A 20950-nucleotide genomic window follows, 5' to 3' on the forward strand; every position below is an offset into this window, starting at 1 on the left:
CCAGTGGATAAGGAAACAAAATTACAGTTGGGGGAATTGGCAAGGTTAAGGACAGCTATAGTAGCAGACTCTTAAGTAAAGGATGAGGAGTCGACTATAAGTAACTGTAGCGTTATGGCCTCTTTCAAATCGGCATAAAGTTTATGCTGAAATTGTTCTGACTACATTTTGATAGGTTTGCAAAAAGGACCACAAAATGAATGCTTATCAAAATGGTGGGGGTGGGTGTCTGACTATAAGGGGAGCTGCAAACAGAAACAGAAGGGATTTGGCTTTTGTTTTACTGCTCTGCCTGTTGTTCCTGACAGAACTGAGACACAGAAATTGGACACTGGGCTTGATGAAAGTGTAAGTGAAGGGGGGTAGTGAGCTTCCTGTGCCAAAAATGAGCATGTATTGGAAAGGCTGAATATGGGTTAGGAAAATCAAAACAGTGTAATGATACACAGACAGTGCTGTCAGTAACACAGAAGAGTTTAAGAAAAGGCAAAGATTGTTTTGTGAGGAAGCACCACTGTCACATTAACTTGGGGAAGAATTTGGCTCATGGTATTTAATGTCACATCACTCATTTAAAGCCCTAAAAATAGTGTTTATAATAAAACCCCTGACACAGCCATGACTGCTGTAATTCAGATGGCCCCTTTCCTTTTCTAATTTGTGAACAAAGCCGCTCCTTTGAAGAGAAGTGTTTGTTTACACTTGTTTATCAGTGCAGGAAATGGATCAATTAGATGGAACTTTCTAAGTTAATTGAGTGCCACTACTGAAGCCACCTGACGTCATGCTGGTGCCAGCAATGCCAGCTGAGAAATCTCATCCTTGTTGCTGTGGGAAAGACAAGGACACGATGGGAAATGTTATTTTTGGCCCTCAAAAGATTAAAAATTTTAAATATTTATAGAGTCTTATCTAAAATACTGATTGGTTATTAGTGCCTTGAATTGAGGCAGGGATGTGTGAATCCCTAGAGCTTTATGACCATACCCCATCTGAATTAATCTGAACCATTAACAGGCAATTGGCACTCTGAATTTTCCTCTAGCTATATCCACCTTTCCACACTGCACTGCCTTTATTTTTTCCTCTTGGATTGTTTTGTTAAAGATCTAGAATGTAATACCAGCACACAAAAAATAGCTTTCAGTTTCATCCCTCTTTGAAATATTTGGCTTCAGAGCTATATTTATATCTTTTTTTTTCCTGTTTTTATTTCCTGGTTTGTTTTTTTTTTCCTTTCCCTGCTACACAGCCTTATAATCCTTTTTGCCAGTGCAAAGGCAGAATGACTTCATTAGCATGGTGCTACCTTGTCACTGTACTGAGTTTTGCAATCTTTTTCTTACTCAGCCATTCTTCCTTACTGACTTAAGGGAGTTTTGGGAGGGGGAGGGAGGAGGCTTAACGTAAATATTCTGGATTATTTTTTCCAGGCAAATTGATGGCCTGTTTTGAGACTGGAGAAGCTATTGGATGCATTTGTTAGTGTTGCAAACCCATATTTTTCCTGTCAGTTGCAGAATAGCTCTGGCTTATGACAACTGTAATGAGGTCTTCGATAATGCTTCTGTGGCCTGTAGCAAATGAGCTTATTGTGGGAAGCCAGGAACCCTTTCAGAAAGCCCCAATTTCAGAGCTGAGAGAGAAACAGGAGAGCACAACCTTTAAGTAAATCTCCTCTCATCTAATCTTGAGTCTTGCAGGAGAACCACTTGAGGCTACCAGTGAGGTTGAAACTATTCAGTGTGGCTAATGTTTAGCATCTAATATGAAAAAAAAACCCAAACCAAAAACCTCTTTTCCTCTGATATGATTTTGATGTTGCTGTCAGGCTTGTGGTAAAAGAATGAATGATCTTGGCATGTACTTTAAGGGCAGAGCACACAGGAAAACTCTGCAGGTCAGTTACCTTAAAAATGTCTCAAATTCAATAGGCTTGTGAGCCTAAGGCAAGCTTAATTAAACTTAAAGGAAAACAGAAATAAGAATTTAAAATGCTGGTTTGGTTCACATAAATGTGAGTAAGCCAAAGTCTGGATTACTCAATTCCAATGAGTAATTGGTTGTGGGATTTGTTTTGTGAGCATTTTCCTGCACAGTGCAAATTCTCAGCATCCTTCTCTTTCACTGTGCGTGTGTGTCAGTCTCTGAAAAAGGAGAGGAAGGAACTTAAGGTTATGATTTGGGGGCTTAAAATGTCCTCCCTGTAACCCTTTTTCCTCTCAGGCCACCTGCAGACATGCTGGAAAGTATTTGTAGGGTGAAGGAGATACAGTGGTCCTCATTGGATTATATACCTGAGACTCTGTCTGTGCAGCTGTGTTCCATGCTGGGGCCTTGGAAAAGAGCTCCCTAGAAGGGATTGCAAAGCCCCAGTTAGCAGTGAAATTTAAAAGGAAGACACAAGCTGGCCACAACATGTGGCTTTGTGGGCAGAAAGCTTGTCACTTTTGAAGGAGCTGAACCCCAGAACCCGGCACTGTGGTTTTGTTTTTCCTCTGTTAAAAATATTCTTTAGGGATCTCTGCATAACACATCTTCACTGAGGTATCTTTCTCCCTTTCTCTTTTTGATTGAAATCTACATGGCTTTATTAACAGTTTAGTTTACTTGTCTGTTAAGCTAAACTAAAAGCTTTGAAGAGCTTCTGCAATGGATTTAAGTATCACTGAACCAGCTGGTTGCTTTTCCTTGCTGTGAGAGAAATAAGTCAGATTCCAGCTCCTGTGTGCACAGGTCCTTAGTTTCTGGAGCTCTCAGTGTCTCCTTCATCTGCAGCCTCCAGCTGATGCAGTCTGAATAATGCATATTTGGTGCCAGTACATGTTTCTTACTGTCTTGGCCATGATAATGCCCAGTGGCAGATGATTAGGAAGAGTATAAGAACAGGAAGGGATGTAATGGTGCTTCTGTGGTGTAGTCTCCTACCTCTAAGCAGGTCAGGAATTTCAACATTGAGGAATATCTTCAGTTTTATGTAGTGTGATCACTCTCTGGTCCACAGCAATGTCCTGAATCCTATGCTATAAATGGGAAAGCATATTACCTCCATGTGGTTTTGAACCTACCACTGCCTGTCTGCTCTGGTGTTCCAAGTTCCTGTACTGGAAAAAGAAAGGAACAATTACTCTTTTTACCTGCTTTCTGCCATTCTTGCCTTTCCAGGCCTTTATGTAGTCTTTCTCTCTCTCTCTCCTTCAATGAAAATCCTTGCACTAGTCATTACTCACAGTGAAGCCATGCCATACTGTAGTCACTTCTGTTGCCTTTCCCCTCAACCTTTTCTAATTCTCTGATGTCCTTTTTGGAATGAAGACAGCACATAGAAGAAGCACAGTTGATTGCTTGGGATTTTTTTATAGCAGCAAAATATTTATGTTTCTTCAATCCCATTTCTAGTAAGTCTTAACACTGAATTTGCTTTTCTGGACTCCTAGACAACAGGATTGCATTCTTAGGCCTTCAGCTGACTATTCCTAATACAAGTTCCCCCCATGTCTATTGCTTTTTATTGAAACACATTGAATTTTATTATTTTGCAAAATATTACCATCTGCACAGAGCCACTTGCTCCCTCTCCCACCAGCTGTATCAGGGAGAGAATTAGAAGGGTAAAAGATGGAAAACTCATGGGTTGAGATAAAGACAGTTTAATAAGGAAAGCAAAAACTGCACACACAAGAAGCAAAACCAGGAATTAATTCACTGCTTCCCATGGGCAGGCAGGTGTTCAGCCATGTCCAGGAGAGCAGGGCCCTATCAGGTGTATTGGTTACTCAGGAAGACAAACACTATCACTTCAGAGGTCCCCCTCTTCCTCCTCCTTCCCCCCATTTTATACACTGAGCATGATGTCAGATGGTCTGGAATATCCCTTTGGTCCATTGGGGTCACCTGGCTGTGTTTCCTCCCAACCTCCCTTGTATTCCTAGCCCCCCACCTCCAGCATGACAGTATGGAAATCAGAAAAGGCCTTGGCCCTGTGTAAGCCCTGCTCAGTAATAACCAAAACATCTCTGTGTTATCAACCTGGTGTTCAGCACAAATCCAAAAGACAGCCTATTCCAGCCACTGTGAACAAAATTAACTCTACCCCAGCAAAAGCCAGCACACTGCAATCTGAGAAATAAAGTTTTCTACTACACAGATATGGTGTGCAGCTCAAATTAGTAAGCAACATAGTTCTTGCTGGACAGCCCCAAACAGAAAGAAACAGGGAAATGCAAAGTATTTTAAATATTTAATCTGACTCTACTTGAGCATTAGCATTACCCATGGTCCAAAGTCACTTAAGTGTTCTTGAAAAATACCATAATCATTAGTAAGCAGCTTGCAGTGTTGATTGCTGGTCAGATGTGTACACAGGGAGGAGGGGGAGGTGCCCACCATGGGCCAAGGTAAACCTCCAGAGTCCCTAAAGGGGGGAAACAATGGCTTAAATTTAAAGATTTCTGGCAAGCTTTTTAAAAATGCTAGTTGTTTATTACTCCAAGGCTTAAAGACTTTGGGATTTATTTCCAGTGTCACAGCTTTGGAAAATAATGCTTCAACTATTTTCACGAAAATTCTAAAATTACTGATCTTCATCTACTGTACCTTGCAGGCTTTAAGCAGAATATAAATCCAGCTTTTTTAGTAGTCAGGCAGAGGCTATTTCAAAACTGTTCCTGATTATATGGGGCTGACACAGTTTTAAAGAGTAGCCGTATGGAAGTGTTTCTTTTAAAACCACACACAACATGGCATTGTAGGATTTTTTCACAGAGAAGGAAATAAACTAGGTCAGCATAGGTCAAACTTCAGTCTTCCAGTGAGAAAAGCATCTATTTTAAGTGGAAGATGAGAAATGATATAGTAACTGTTACCCTGAAGTGAAAAATGGTGCTGTTTATGTGTTTAATTGGTCAGGGTTTGCAGTGGGGCTTTGAATTCCGCTGCTGTCGGATCTTGCGTTGCCGCTGTCGATCACGGGTTTTCTCTTGCTTGAAAGACTCATGGTGAATTTATTTTGGATGGTTTCTTAACAGGTGTTTCCTCAAGGCTCCGAAGGCTTTAACTGAGAGCCATGCTGCCTGTCCGGAGCTCTCAGCTGCAATCACACACAGCCTGATGCAGGCTGGTGTGTTTACCCATCTGTGGCCATGCTGACAGCAGGCCCTAGTGGCCCCGCTGCCCGGCCGGGACGCAGAACAGATGTCGGGGATTAGGGGGAAGGATCTGGGGAGGCTCTGAGGCTGCGCAGTGGTGGAAGTCATTCATTGTGGAGTCGTTCATTGGAGTCATTCATTGGAGTCGTTCATTGTGGAGTCGTTCATTGGAGTCATTCATTGGAGTCATTCGTTGTGGAGACGTGGACGGGGCTGCTGGGCCTGTGCTGAGGGGTCGCCCAGAATGGGCCTCGGTGGTTTTGTGTATCTGAATCAAAACCAAATGTTTTCCTCTTGCCTTTTAATTAAAGGGAAGCGTAAATCAATTCAATAAGATAAAGTTAGTGCACCAAGTGTATTTTATTTCTACCAGTGTTCTTCCCAGCAAAGAGCTGGAGATGTGGGGCTCTGAAAGTCACGCTGTGGATGGAAAGGCTGTCCTCCTGTGAGAGAGGAGGTGGCTGTGCCTGACCTGGTGTCAGGCAGCCAGCGGAGCTTCTGTACCTTGGACCGGGACTCACGGTCAATTTGTCATTTTGTCAGTGTTTTATGCTTAAGGGAATGTTTCCTGTGGGACTGCTTGTCTTCAGCTGTTGGGTTTATCGATGGCCCTTGTGTTTGGAACATTCTGTGCTCGGAAATCAACCATATGTGGAAACATAGGGGTAGCGCAAGGTGACCAAGACTGCACAGTGCATGGCACTGAGTGTCCCCTACAGACATTGAATACTGCCCCACCTTACAGGGAGGTTTGTCAGGCATCTCACTGAGCTGGAAGCTAACTTTTGGCAGCAATTCATTAAGTTATGGAATCAGAGCAGGCACCTGTAGCTGTGATTTGTAATATGGAAAGAAAATTGCATAAATTGTTACAATATTGTGATGCTGTTGTGAAGATTTCAGTAAAGGGTGAAAGGAAGGGTGAAAAATAGAGACACAGAGTGCATCTCCAGGCTTTGGCAAGAGACAGGAAAGTGCAGTGGGAATTGCTGCAGATGTACTTCATACGTGACAGTACAAGGCACAAAGACATGGTGGCTCTGTGAAAAAGTTGTATGTGCTCAAGCAATGGCATAAATTACTCTGGGAATGAAAACAAAGGAAAGGAGTAAGGTTTTATAGGAAAAACTATTTATTTGTGTAAGGCTCCATGGATAGGAGTTGAATTGCAGTCATGCTAAAATAACCCAAAGCCTTTTAGGGCCTCCAGGAGAAGCAATATGACAGTAAAGAAAACTTTGAGCTAACTGCATTCAGAATATGCTTTAAGAACGTAACCACTGAATGAAGATAAAATCCATGTGAATATGTGGTGACTGAGCTAGTAAATTACTCTTCCTGGAGAAATAAAATGTGGGGAAGTAATGGCTGTTATCTGATGCAAATCAACCATTGCTGTAAGAGATTAAGATCTCTAAAGCTGAGTTTAAAGGACACAGTTTTCCAGAATGCAGAACTCCCTCTATGGAAGTGGTGTACTTTCAGCTGCTGTTGACTTTGGTAAGAATTCAACATGCTTATCAATTTATAAACCTATGTCCCAGTTTCAAAAACTTGGAAAAGATCTACTTCTCTTGGCCTTGCAGTTACAAGATGTAATTCTTGCTGTATGAATATTAGCCATTTTCTGAAATTCTTGAGCTATGAAGGAATCTATAGGATGTGAGACATGGGGAATAGTGTTATCCTGGTAAATGCAATGTCAAACCATATTAGGGAATAAGCAAGTTAAAAACAGAAGATCAACAACAGTGTTTTCCATTTGTGGGTTTCAGTGCTGTAGTTCACTGCAGGCTGCAAACCACATGTGGAGTTGCAGTACTCTCCAACAAGCTGCCTGCAAGAGCAGGTGTCAGCCTGCCCCATTTAAATTGCTACATCAGGACTTTGGAGAGCAGCAGCAGTCTTGCTGACATCAGCTCATTTGCCAGATTTGGGGACAAAATGCTGAATCTAATTTGAACTAATACTCATGGAAGTGTTGCCACAGGCCATTTTAGATCTTAATATGTGCTGTAGAACTTCAGTTTCGGTCAGCAGCTTCAGTTAGGACCTAGAATTGTTTAGGTGGCTCAGGCATGTGGATAGATACCTGATTATACTTACCTGAAATATTTAATAGTGTTAATTTAATAATGTTAAACCCCAACTTAATCTTGGGGGTTTTTTAATGGACTCTCTTAAGATGATCTATAAAAGCACAAAAAAGTTTAGCATGAAGACACACACAGTAGCAAAACAAATAGTAAAGGAATAAATGCAGATTTCAAAGATTCTTCTTGTTTAAGTTAGTAAAACAATCATGTGAGATGGGGCAAGTATTATTTCATACTAATATAAAAATGCTATTTTCCAATTAAATATTTGTTTGTTTGAAAGCTTACTTTCCAATCACTCCACTGAGGGTGGTTTTATACTTTGTGTTTTCTGAGGATAGAGCATATACCCAAATTCATACTGCAAAACCATGGCAAAAGTGAAGTGATCTTTCCACTCCTGATAGAGGATGTTTTTACTTAGGAATGCTAATACTGAGAAGGAGGGAATATCTTGAAACAAATGTATTTTATGTGAGGAAGCCAGTGTTGTTGCAGTAGCAGAGTTGGGAAATTTTCAGCACAGAAAGCCAGCAAATTTGATGGTTCTGAATCTTTTTGTAGATGTAACTTAGCAAGTTGTACAAATATACTGTATCTTTTCTGGCAAGGAGCAGCTTCTTCTAAACATAATTACTCCCCTGGAGTTTGAAATTCAAAGGTGGTTTCTGTAATTTTTTTTTTCCCCCTGCAGCCTTCATGATGAAGGCACAGTTATTAAAAAAGGGCAGCTACTCTACAAGAGTCGTTCCTCTTAAAACCTTTACAGAAACTTAGAGACACCAAACAAGAGTGGTTACATGCTGAACATTACTTCAGAAGGAGAATGTAAAGTATAAATTTCTTCTATGCAGAGTAGAAGTTTATCCTAAAGTGCATGAAGCAGTGAACAGGACAAACTGTTACATTGTCGAGTCTGTCCAAATTACTCTTTCAGATTTCATGCCTTTGTTGGTGCAATTTGAGGGGAGGAGGAGGGCAAAAAAAAAAAAAAGAATTCTTAAAGAAGTATGTATAGGTGTGACTTTGCTTTCATCCTGGCTTCACTTCCTTCCATGTTTCACATTGGCTCAGTGGAGTTCTGGAATCATGGCAGGTCACTGCCCAGCAGCTGTAGCTGCTCATGGGCCTGCTCTGCCAGACTCTGCAGGGAAAGTTCATCTTTAGTTGGAGTGTAAAAGAGAATTATACTGTGTTGCACAACTGTGTGATTGTGGACACATCTCAGAAAACTCAAACTATCGTATAATTCAGAATAATACCAAGCCTGACTAAGGTGAGGAAAAATAAATCTTGGATGACATAAACATTTTTTTTCCAAGTTGTTCATGGTTTTAATTTGTGCTGGAGAGGCTCATGCTAATACAGAAGGGTGGTTTTTTTTTTAATGTGAAAAAATAATTAGCACCTGGTGCTATTTAGGTAAAAATTTACTGAGATGTTTCATCCACTATGAGGAGAAGGTCCTTTGGTTAATGAGGTGTGTGCTTTCTAAAAAAATATCAGGAATCCACTTAGCCATTTACATGGAACATAATTTTGCCACTAACTTTTAACCAACAGTTTTCTCCAAATAACTATGAAGAAACATAAATTTACTTTTTTTTTAGCTTAGCATAATGAATAATGAAAAAAATACAGGCTGTGTGGAATTGAATCAGAGTTTACACTGCTAGTGAACCATAAAATCAAATTAAAGCACTATTTGATTAATTTTCTTAATTCTTTGCTATCAGAGTAATAATGGAGGGTAGCATGGGCAGGCTCCTTGTTTAATTGGTACTGTTGTATACTATTTAATAAATGAGATAAAGTAATTTCTTCCTTAAGCAGGATGTAGAATGTATCTTTAGTTAACACAAAACAGAGCTTATTTTAGCATCCTGTGGGACATATTTGGCCAATGATATGTTCATGTAGCTAAGTTACATGAAGAAATAGAATAAAAATAGGTTTTTAACTTGCTGTGTTCCTCCATTATGGAAAAAGAGTTCCTGATAAGAAAATAAAAGGATCTAGAAGATCCTTTCACTGTGCTCCTATGGTTTTATGGTGCTATCTAGTCCTTTCAAAACCATGGCTGTGTATGTGAAGTTAGTTTTGGTGGGTGTTTTCTTCCCCTTGAAGGTTTTGATTTTTGATTTGTAACTTTGTACTGCTAATTCCTGATCATGAAATAACTTAAAGCAAGCAATTTGTCTTTTTTGAGTTGACATTATATTTTTCTTGGTCTTCTGTACTTTAATTTGTATTTTCCTGCTTTCTTTTATCTGTCGTAACCAGCAGCTTCATTAATGAAAAGCTTCTTGCCTGATGCCTGGACCTCAAAACACCTTGGTCTTTACTAGGAATGCCAAATTCATGCCTTTGTCCTGGTGTTGGCAATTTTCTTTTTACTCAAAGTGCAGCTCCTTTTGTTCCTCCCTACATTTATATCCAGGTGCTATATTAAAAATATCAACAAGCTTCATAGCTAGGGAGCTAGACAGTGGATAGATTTCTTACTCTAGGCTCCCATGTGTCTTCAAGTATGACTGGCAAAATTAAGAGAAAAGGGTAAAATATTTGAGTGAGGTGTCTGATTTTTTTTTTCTCCTTTCCTCCTTCTGCTGGTCTCAAGGGGATGTGTTGGTATGAGCAGAGACTGGGAAAGGGAGGAAATAGTTTTGAGACTGGACCAGTGCGTCATTGTGTTAAATGCAGCCAGCCAGTGAGGTCATTGTTTTCATCTGAGTCATTTTAGAGTGAAAACTCTTACATTATGGAAAACATTGCACATCTTTATTTCTGATATGGAAATATCCAGCCAGCCTTTCAGTGGCAGAACTCTGCTGATTTCATCTGAGGTACTCCTGACTCCCAGTGGTGTAAGCAGGAGGGGAAATCAAATTCTTCTGCCTCATTTCTTAAAACTTTGCCACTAACCCAAAGGGCCTATTCTTCAGGTACTTTTCCAGCCTAGGTATTTGTTGAAGAGGGAGCTAGTAAATCTGTTGATTGCACCTGTCAGCCCTGAATCTACAGATCTGTCCAGCCTGGAGCTGGCTGCAGTTATGTTGCAGGGAAAAGTTCTTAAGCACCAACTCAGGTTGAGACTAGACTGTGTTTGTGTGCACAGGGAAAATCCTCAAGACTGCATTCTTGGATATTGGTTATATTTCATACTTGGGCTCCAGTAGGCTCATTCTCCATCTAGTATGATTTAATTGGGGGACTTGGGCAATCTGCCCAGCTCTGCAGTCAGTTTGTGTGACCATGAGCTAGTCCTGTCATCCCTCTGCACTTACATTTTAATGTATGTGATCTCTAAGGTCTAGGGCCTGATGTTTGTAGCACCTTGAGGATCTTGTATAATACAGGAATTTTAAAACTATCTCTGTATTTTCTATAGTGTTAACAGCATGGGGTGGAGATAATGACCATTCCACACAAGCTATAATAGAAATAGTAGGAGGTTTTGATTTAATGTAACAATGTTTTTTTATCATTTGAAGTGTGAGAAAGCCATTGCTAGCTGATGCCTTGAGAATAATTTATGAAAAATGTGTTGGTTTATGACACAGTATCTACCAGTTGTTACATGGCATGGACTGCTTAGAGTGTTAGTTTGGGGCAAGTCTTGTGTCTCCTTAAGACCTCTTTAAGTCATTTGATTGCTAAAGAACTAATACTTCTATCCATTTGAGGTAAAACTTCCAGGCCTTTTGAAAGAAAACTACCCAGTGCTAGCACTGAAACATTCAGGCTTAGGAGGACCCAAAATGTGCAGACCGTGCACAGTGCAGTTCTCTAAAGGAAAACGGGTGGGTAATAGTCTGCAAACTGTAAATATATATTTGCTGAGGTGCTTGCTCAATTATATTGTTCATAATATGCAATAGGATTTTTTGTGCATGGAATCTGTTTCTCTTCCTACTGAAGTTAGGGATCAAATTTACTTTAAAAAGCATTTTAAAAATTAGAAAAAAAGAGAAAAGAACAAACCTGCAGTAAAGATGTCAAAGTTGGAACATCACTAAAAGTGCAACAATTTCAAGATTGGGGCAGAAGGTGTGTTACTTTCTACTGAATCTATTTTCTAGACATTTAAAGCAGTGTTTGAATTAGTCCTATTGAGTCTATAGAGCAGAAGAAAGGCCATCTTTTGCAGGAATCTGAGAGTTTTCAGAGCATTGCTGCAATGTGTCTCGGTGCTAATGGTTGAACTTCTCAAAGAGAGTAATATGTTTGTCCATACCCTGTGCCTTCAGATGGGGCACTGGAACTTAAGTGAAGCAGGACTGTTTGCCCAAGCTAGCAGCACCAGTGGGAGGAAAATGTCTGTTTCTGAGGGCCCAGGAATGGCACCTCAGGTCGATGGGCCAGGGGCAGGCTTTGAAGAAGCTGCCATCAGTGACTGAAAAGTGACTGACATGCTTCCATGTGAATTGCCTAACATGGAATGGGAGCAGAGTGACCAACTGGGCTTCCCCTGCCCCAGCTCTCGCCCTTCTGAAGTGGTGCGCTCAGACCAAGCCACTGGTCTAGAACTGCTGGAGGGGAGGCACTGGCAGACAAGTCTGCCTGGTGCATCTCAGTTGGCTGCCTCCAGCTGTGTTGGTGCAGCTGGGCATTCACTGCTTCCTGCTTTGGCTACCCAGGCAGAGCTGCACTTGCAGCTCTAGCCACTAGTGTCATCAGTGTCTGCCAAGTCCAGATCAAGAGTACCTCAGTGATGGCAGTGAATATTTCTTGTCCCTCACAATAATCATGTGGCCATCCTCTCCCTCACTCCTCCTTTCCCAAGTGCTGCCAAAGGCAGTGCCGTGCTATCATCCACATTTGACCACTGGGGACCCAGTGATGTGCCATCAACTGCAGGTTGCACTTGAATCCCTAGTGCACAAAGCTGGAATTGAATGAGTATGAAACTGCAGTTGAGCGACTTATTGGGTCCTTATCCATGTCTCATGGAGAGAGCTGTGATCAGGCTCCAGGCACACTTCCAGGAATAATTTTTTTTTGTGCTGGAAATATAAAGCCAGCTGTTTCATCATGATCTTATACTTCTGCTGTCCATTTTTTGTCGAAGTTAAGATACGTAGATATATGAGGAAATGAAATCATAAAAACTTAAGTTATTCAAAATAGGAATTTTAATTTTGTCTCGTTTTTCTTGAGTGATATGATTGAGATCCTTGCTTGCTTTTTCTGAGTCATTTACTGGTCCCCAGCTGTCTAACCATGCTGTGATAAGAATACCAGAACAGTGTGTATATTGACTTCCCATCCCTGGGCACTTTTGGCCTTGTTCTCCATGGAAGTTGTTGAAAATAGTGACACCACCTATTGGTAAAACAGTACAACGAGGAATAATGCTTATGAACATACTAAGAATAGTAAAATGGAGAAGAGAGCTTGACATGTACTCCAGATTGTATTGCAATTTAAGGTGTTTTTTTTTAAAACAATCTAATCTCTATTTCATATGCTTGTGCATAACATGTCCTTGAGTTAAAATAAGCAAAGAAACAAAAGCTCCAACCAACAAATGTAAAAGCCCACCTTAACCTATGCTTTCTAAAATAATAGTAAACAGAAAATCTTCTTGGTCCTTCTGAGTGGTCAGTGCTATTACTTCTTTTAATGTTTTTAAAATGAAAAGAACTAAATTGTCCACCCTTAAAAATGCTATTTAGAAGATGTTAAAGGCGTTGGGACCTAAATTATTTCCTCCTCAGTTGTGAAATAACTGGAGCTAACTTCTTTTTCTTTCTTTTCTTGTTCCTATTCTTTATTTTTAACAAATGTTATCAATTCTCTAAAATGAATGCTTTGTCTGTGGCAGATTAATCAGTGTTTGAAAGGCAGTTACTGGTGGCAGCAGTTTAAGTTGCAGTGTTCTCGGAAGGAGGACTTGCATTAGTCTCAAGTGGTTTTGGGAGGTGCATTGTGATTAATGGTCTCTGGCAATTCACCTTGGGTGTGATAGTCACTAATGTTTACATCAGTAGACAGAACAAAAACTAGTTAGTTACATATCATGGGGCCTCTGTGATGACAGAGATGGTCAATATTTAGAATTTGTTTAAAAAACAACCTATTTCTACTCCTGCTTTGTGTGATGATCTTGACAAAAGGAGAATTGTAGTGGTTCCTGTTTGGTATCTCTGCTTTTTTTTATCTTGGGGTGATAACTGATAGCTGAAGAGTGTTATTCACAGGAACTGGGTATAGAAATGCCATGTTTCACTGAATATGTAATGCAGTACTGTCTTCACTGTAGTCATGACTGGTTGAGCAACTGAAATGGAGCACAGCAACAGCTGGAAAGTGTGAGGAAATCTTTGTAGGGATAAATAGGTGCTCTTATTGCAGCTTCTGTTCATAACCCAGCTCTCTGTCCTACAAGTTAGGGACTAACCTAAAAGTGCTGTCTATGGATGTCCCCAGAGCACATTGGGTGATTTGCTGTGAATGTTCTGCTGAGGAGCTCCCATCGTGTGAGAAGAGGGTGTAACCCTGCAAGGGAGGAGGCTGTGCTCAGAGGCAGAGCTGTGCATGCAAGACAGACCAGACTGTTGTGAAGCACAGCAGTCCTGTAACTCCAAGAGGGAACTAGACATGAGCAGGAAAGAAACCTTCCAGATGAGCTGAGGAATGGAGTACAACCTTGATGAGGATTGTGTGGGAAAAGCCTTCCTAGTAGTAAAATGAGTGTCTGACAGGGTTCCAATGAGATGAATAGTTTTACTGTTATGGTGAAGTTTTTGGACAGAATAATACTTGAGTAAAATACATAATTGCAGGCAAAAAGTATTTGGCTATGAGGTTTTTTCCAACATGCCACATGTCCAAATTCATAGCCATTGATTGAGATGTCAGCATTTGTAACAAAAATAATAGCATTTTAACTTCTATTGTACACATATTCAGAATACTTTGCACTATGAAAGTCTGTTAAGTTGCTTTCGGCTAGAAAAGCAAGAAGCGGAACGTAAAATATTTCAATTAAAAATACCAGAAAATGCATATAGAATACTGTGTCACTTTTTTAGCCTTTATTAGCATAGACAGAGGAGGGATGGTGAATGGAAATGCTGATGTGATTCTGTGACTCCTAACACTTGCAGGGTCATGGCCAAAGAAAAGCAAAGCATGAGGATAAATCTTATTATGTTTTACCACTGTTATTACAGTTCAACGTCTTGGCTACCAATAAAGTTATTCATTCCCTCTTATTCCTGTACATCCTTTTCCTTAAACAAGCATAGACCAAAACTGTCTGTGTGCTTCTGGCATTCTCATGTGAATGTGGGTATGAGGGCTCCCAAATAATGGAGAGCTGATTCTGTGACTGGAATGTGTTTGCTTACTGTCTGTGTGGGTGGCAAAGTGTCCATGAATGTTTTAGCACAGTCTAGCTTGCTCTTGGTTTCAGTACAAGATTTACCACTGATCCGTCAGTCCAGCAGTGACATGGAGGATTTAACATTTAAAGGTGAAAACCACTTGTGGATGTACTCACTACTGGGCAACCCAAGGGCAAGTTGCTGCTAAATATGACTGAGTTGTTAGATGAACAACTCTAGACAGAGATTGACACTGGGAGAAGGTGCTGGATGCCACTGGTGAACATCCTGGCAGAGCTCTGTGATGGCTTCTCTCAGTTTAAGAGCTTTACTGTAGTGAGTGATCATCATGTGAGCAATCATTCTCATCTTAGGAGGTGTATAACTACAAATTTTATCTCCAGTATATTTAAAGGCTAGGTAGGTGTTTCATGTAGTTCCATTTCCTCTGTAGCTCAGCTGTGTCTTTACCTGTACCATGGCCTGACACTTCAGCATTGCAGTGCTTGTGTGCTACAGTGTGAGACAAAGCTGAGCCAGCCAAGGCTGTGTTGCACTGCTGACATATCAGTAGGTGCATGTGTGTGGCATAAAAACTACTGAGAAAATTTTGGAAAAGAGAGCAGTGTCCATAACTGAGGAGAGAGCAAAATCTGTCTAGACACTGGAAATGCTGTTGAAACCTTTCAGCCTCTATTTCTGTTTTGTGGTGCACACAAGTAGTTACAGGCGGGGAAAAAGTCCTTTCTAATGTGTAGCAGAACTTAACAATGCTGATGGGAAATATGTGTATTCCATGGAAGGGGTGATGAGGTAGTCTCAAACTTTAATCACCATTAATTTATCTGCAAAAGGTTCTAGTGATCTAAAGTAGCATTTCTGTGAATAGTGCTATATTTCAACTTAATTCCTAAACTATTCGTATATACTGGAATATGCAGGGCTTCCAAATATCTTCCTTCTCAAATCCCACCAAGCTTTTTCTTCAAGCATTACAACAATGAGAAAAACGTGAATATAAACTTTGAGCTCTTTGTTTGTAAAAAAAGCCATTTGTGGGACGGGAGTGAATCTTTCCCACCCTGGGTTTCAGGCAGCAGTAGCTTGAGCAGGAAGTTGTATTTAAGTGGAATATGACTGAAACATCTTAGTGAGAAATACATTTTTTTTCATGTCAGTTTGATGCTGCTCAGAGATTTAAGACAGTAGATGGGAAGAGAGTAAGCAAAGGGTTCAAAAGGTAGTCAAAAGTGCAAGCAGAATATACTTAGAGTGCTCTTCTCCATGACTAAAAATGTGTCTGCCTGGATCCACAATTTAATATTGTTGGAGGATTTGGTCAAAATGCATAATTTTTCAGAAATGTTTAAGAAATTTGAGGTCATAAGGAATTATTGAAAAAAGCCATCACTGTTTGTTAATTATTACCTCACCATTCAATTTCAACATCACCCAGACCATGGATGCAGTACTAGTTTGATGCCATCACTCTACCTTTTTGCTTGTAAACAGCCACTTAACATGTAACAGCTTGAAAACACTCATGAGTTATTTGTTTGTTTTCTTCACAGGCTGGAATGGTGTTAAGATGTGGATACTTCTGGTTTGGCTTGTTTCTTGTGCCCACTGCGTGCCTTGTTAAAGACGTGGCATGGACAGCGTAAGTCCCAAACTAGTCCTCTTGGTGTTGTAGGAATTATTCTCTATGCACGTGTTGTCCAGTCCAGTATTCTTCTGTAAAGAACCCTGAAGTCTCTCAGTGATTGCAAAATGGTGGTAGTCATTTGGAAGGGAAAAAAGGTGAAGGGGGTGATTCCTCACCTGCCATGGCACCCAGCAATGTGAGAGAATGAATGGCTGGGACTAAATCTGGAGGAGGTGGCCTTGTCTGAGTAGTGAGGGTGTGTCACTCTAGGATTACTTGTGTTGTCTGTGCTTTAGTTAAAGGCAAATTTAAATTTAATATCTGAGATTTCCTGAAAATGGAGCAAATAATTTGTTGAATCTGACTAAGGTTAGGTAGAAAGTAGAAATGTGGCACTCTAATCCATAGCCAGGAAGCTCTCACCTCTTTGTCGGCTGCTTTTTAGGTTCTCCTTCAGCAGCTGGGTCTTTGAAGACTGAACTGGGAGAAGAGCAATACTCTGCTCTTTATGTTTGAAGTGAAGTCTTAATGGTACCTTCACTGCCCAGAGAGGAGGAACAAACTGGTGAAATACAAGCCTGTGTAATTCCCTTCCCTCAAAATTTTGGGGTTTCAAAGCATTGCAGAAGGCAAACAATTTCAAGAACTTGGATTTAAAGGGAAGCAATTTACCTTCTCTGCCACTGCAATTTGAAATACAGAAGTAATAATTTTAATTTAGAATTTGTGGCCTTTTTTCAGCTTACTTTTAAGTGTCTTATGCACCAAACCTTCCATCTTTTCCCTTGGAAGGATGTGTTACAATTAAGAAGGTTTTGTTACATGGATACATAATAACTTTGTGCAAGGGGGACCCCGGACATTCCAACTCTGGGGCAAAAAGGCAGAATCCTGCCTGGAATGAAGAGGAAATACAGGTTAGCTTGTAACTTGTCAGAAAGGCTCACAGTGAAGCATCATGACACATAACACTTTGCTCCCAGAATGGGAGTTGGTCAGTCAGGGAAGATTCTTGGAATCATACAACCATTTAGGTTGGAAAAGACCAGTGGGATCATTGAGTCCAGCTGTAAAACTAACACTGCTAAGTCCACCAGTTTGCTTTACAGAAACATGCAGAAAATACTAAAAAAAACCAGAAAGTTTCCCAAGCACAGGCACATTTCAAACACATTCATGAAAGGTAAGTCATATGCACAGATCAGAAAATCTGGTTATTTCATATGGGGTTGATAGCACAGTGAAATTAAACTGGTAGTAGGCAAATCAGCACTCAGTAAGTACTTCTTGAATTTTGTCCCTCAGCTTAATTTTCACAAGCTAGGCTGCTCAAATTAAATCTAGATAATGTAATGTGAAATTTCAGGCATGATTTAATAGTCCAGCACATCAGAGGTCTGGGTTTTTGGGTTGGTTTTTTTTTGCACTCACTAAACTTCTGCAATTGTAAATGATTTTAAAATTCTAAAACTGAGGCCAAAATGTTTAAATTTAGATACTTAACTGTGTCTGTGACCTGCTTGTTAATACTCTGAAAAAAATCTTTAGCTTTTTTAATGTTTTCATAATAGTTGAGTGTCCTGAAGTTGTCCTCTTTTCTTATCAGTTCTTGGCAAAATAACTCATGAATTGTAAAACAGGCTAGACCATGGCAGGCTCATCCTCAGCTATTAGTCATTTCAAACTCTGTTACTGACTGAGCCTGTTCTTTAATATTTCTTAAAGAAATCTCAGCAACATAATCCTTTCAGTCATTCAGACTAAGAATGCATAGAGACTGTGAAGCTCTCAAGACAAACGTGTATGATTGATAGGCCAGATATTTTCCCAAAAGATTTTAAACAGGAGGCTCCTAACAATATTAAGCTAAAAATCTCTTCTCTGACCAGGACCTTATTATTTTTTTCTTTTTTTAAACTAAGCCATCACTGAAAAATTAACATTATTAACATTTTAACTAGGATAAATGAAATGACACAGCTATCAGTACTGCCATATGGAAGGAGTAAAGGTCTATTTCCTTTCCAAGAGGCTTGCCATTTAAAACTGGAGCCTAAGGCCTCTGGAAATCAGCGGGCACATTTCCACAGCAGTGGTTACACCACATTGCTCTCTGTAATTCAGCAGAATATGGTTTTGGCCATAAAATTCCAGCAACTCTGCCTGCTCATGGTCATGGAATTTATCCCTTTCAGTTTCTTTTGGACATGAAGCACATGTCCACAGACAGAACATCCGTATGACCCAAAAGGTACATGCCTAATTTCAGTACAAAATACTGCCAGAAAGCCATAAACACAGTACAGAGTTTTAGTCTGGAACAAGGTTGATGGGAAAGTCTGTTTCAGACACATACAAATCTTTTGCTTATAAACTGCTGTGCTGCATCTACTATCAAAATTTCTAATGCTGGAAGCAAGAACGTGTTTCCATTGTTACACAGGCTTCAGTTGTCAACACATCACTTACCTCCCATGTTCTCTGTGGCTCCAGGCTTTTTTATTTTCTTTTTCTTTTTCCCCTTTTAAATGAATCAAGGAAATGTGGAAAACTCTTTTTAAAGAGAAGGAAGCTTATTTTTAATTCTTGGTTGCAATACTTTGTTAACTTTGGTCTACTACCCTGAATTCAGTGCCTTGATTTGCCTTGTAAAAATCCTATTTGTGCCACCATTGCAATGAACAGAGCTTTGTAAGGTGAGTGCTCCCTCCCAGCTGGCACATGTCACTTGAATACATGTCACTGGCTCTAGGAAATCTTGGAATAGCTGACTCACAGAGGTATGTGGGAATCATAAAAACACAGCATGTATTCCAGCAATATCAGGCAAGAGTGCAAGAATTTATTCCTAATTGGTGTCTCAGTGCTTATTTTACAGTGAAAATTTTCCTGAGCCTTCAAATCATTACCAAAATGTTCATGAACTTTTTTTTTTTTTTTTACCATGGGGAAGAAGCAGTTTGCACTTGCCAGTTCTGCAGTGTAAGTAAGAGAAGAAGATACAAGGAGTTCTTCCCATCTTTGCATATACTTGCAGTCCCTGAAATACAAGACTCATAAAATGGTATACTGAGGATGATAAGCCAGAGTAGAGATAGTGTCATGTTTGAGAAACATTTATGAGTGTCACCATGCTTCTCCCTGGCAGATTCTGGCCTCCTGAACCCCCTAAATATCCTAGGCCAGTGAAATGATGCACTTCCCTGGCTTCAAAGGGGAAGGGCTACACAAAATACAAAGATGGCCTTTTGCCTGCTCTTGCAGTCCCTGATCTTAAAATCCCAGCATGTGAGGGAAAGGTGAGTTTGTCTTTATGTAATGCATCAAATTTTGGCTGAACAGTAACAGCAAACACAAAATCTCATTGTTCACTGAGGACTGATTGTGCATCCAGGGTCACTTGTGGAGTACTAACCTAAAAGCTCAGAATCCTACCTGTATTTCTGTGCATCAAAAGTTTGTAAAGTGCTGTAGGGAAAAAGTCATGAAGTAGTATCCAGTCCTGTTGCCAGCAGTCTGTGGAATATTTGCAGTTGACTTTGATAGGAGCAAGCCCAGACTCTGAGGCAACTGTAATACCATATTTTAGTATTTTTTTTTTGAAGGAACATGTGGATAGGTTCCTCAGGCCTTTTTCATATTCTTATATTTATTGATAATACTTGATTACTGACCATTCCATGGGTGCTCTTGCTTCCAAGTGAAGGAGTGACTCAATGCATAGCAACTACCAGCCCCAGAAGAGCCCATGTGTTTCATCGTTTCACACTACTTACAAAACACTTCATTATCCCCAGTTTCAGGCCAACAGTATTTCTTCCATGTTGTATCATATCAATGTCATGCCTCCTGGTGCTGTGCTGCACAAACTGGACTTGTTGATCAAATTTTGAATTCAGTATTAACTCTAAGGGAAAAGAAAAACATCTCTTATGGCTTATGGCAAAATAAACATGGAACTTTGGAAGAGATTGAATAACATGTACATTTTTATGTCCTTGTCAGTGGGGAAAAACTGGTTATGAAGGATTTGAAAAATTCTAAACATGATCAGTCTTGAAGTTTGCAGTAGGTATGACCTCTTTAAAAGGGAAGAGATGAAGGTCAAGGTCAAAATTTCAATGTATTTATTTAAATTAAAGACTGTAAAAGTGAATTCAACTGAAAAGATTATAAAAATTAATAGCCTCAAAGCTTTCTCATTTTAATAGCTATACTTTCCCTTCCTCAAAGAGGAGACCAGTCTAATCATTAGCCTAACTAGTTATAGCAACATGAATCTAATTAATTTCTGTGCAGCTGTTGGTAATCTCACATTGCAGAAGCATTATGCATTTTAAAAATACCCTTGCTACTCATTCTTTTGACACAGTATGTTGGTGTTACAAATCATACACCTTTGGTGGTTTGTTTTAACAATATGCCATTCTAAGTACATCCTGATAATCTTTAACTTCAGATTTTGGTGTGCTTCATCTTCTGGGGTTTTTTGTTTGTTTTCTCTTAACTGCAGATGTGTTTTGAAAGTAGTTTTCATTTTAACTTCTCATTTTTAGGTATTTGGAGCGTAATTCAGCAACACAAAGACCAGAGGACTTAGATATCCCAGTGTTAGTATCAAGGCACTGTCATTATAAACAGAGCCAGCAAAGATTTTGTGGTCTTTGTTTCTTATTCCCTGTGGAAGGAGCAATAGTATCATACTTTTTAAAAATAAATGCATCTTCATTA

The 20950-nt window shown here is 39.8% G+C and overlaps 1 protein-coding gene across 4 annotated transcripts in view; it reads left to right on the plus strand.

The window, feature by feature from the left end:
- ATP8A2 (ATPase phospholipid transporting 8A2) overlaps window positions 1-20950 on the plus strand; it is a 320265-nt gene that overhangs the window by 269235 nt on the left and 30080 nt on the right. For all 4 annotated transcript variants that reach the window (XM_077173858.1, XM_077173857.1, XM_077173856.1 and 1 more), the window contains one exon: window positions 16146-16234. In XM_077173858.1, the coding sequence (XP_077029973.1) occupies window positions 16146-16234 (89 nt within the window). The remainder of the gene's footprint in view (window positions 1-16145; window positions 16235-20950) is intronic.

Source organism: Agelaius phoeniceus, chromosome 2 (assembly GCF_051311805.1).
Source record: "Agelaius phoeniceus isolate bAgePho1 chromosome 2, bAgePho1.hap1, whole genome shotgun sequence".
Classification (NCBI taxonomy): domain Eukaryota; kingdom Metazoa; phylum Chordata; class Aves; order Passeriformes; family Icteridae; genus Agelaius; species Agelaius phoeniceus.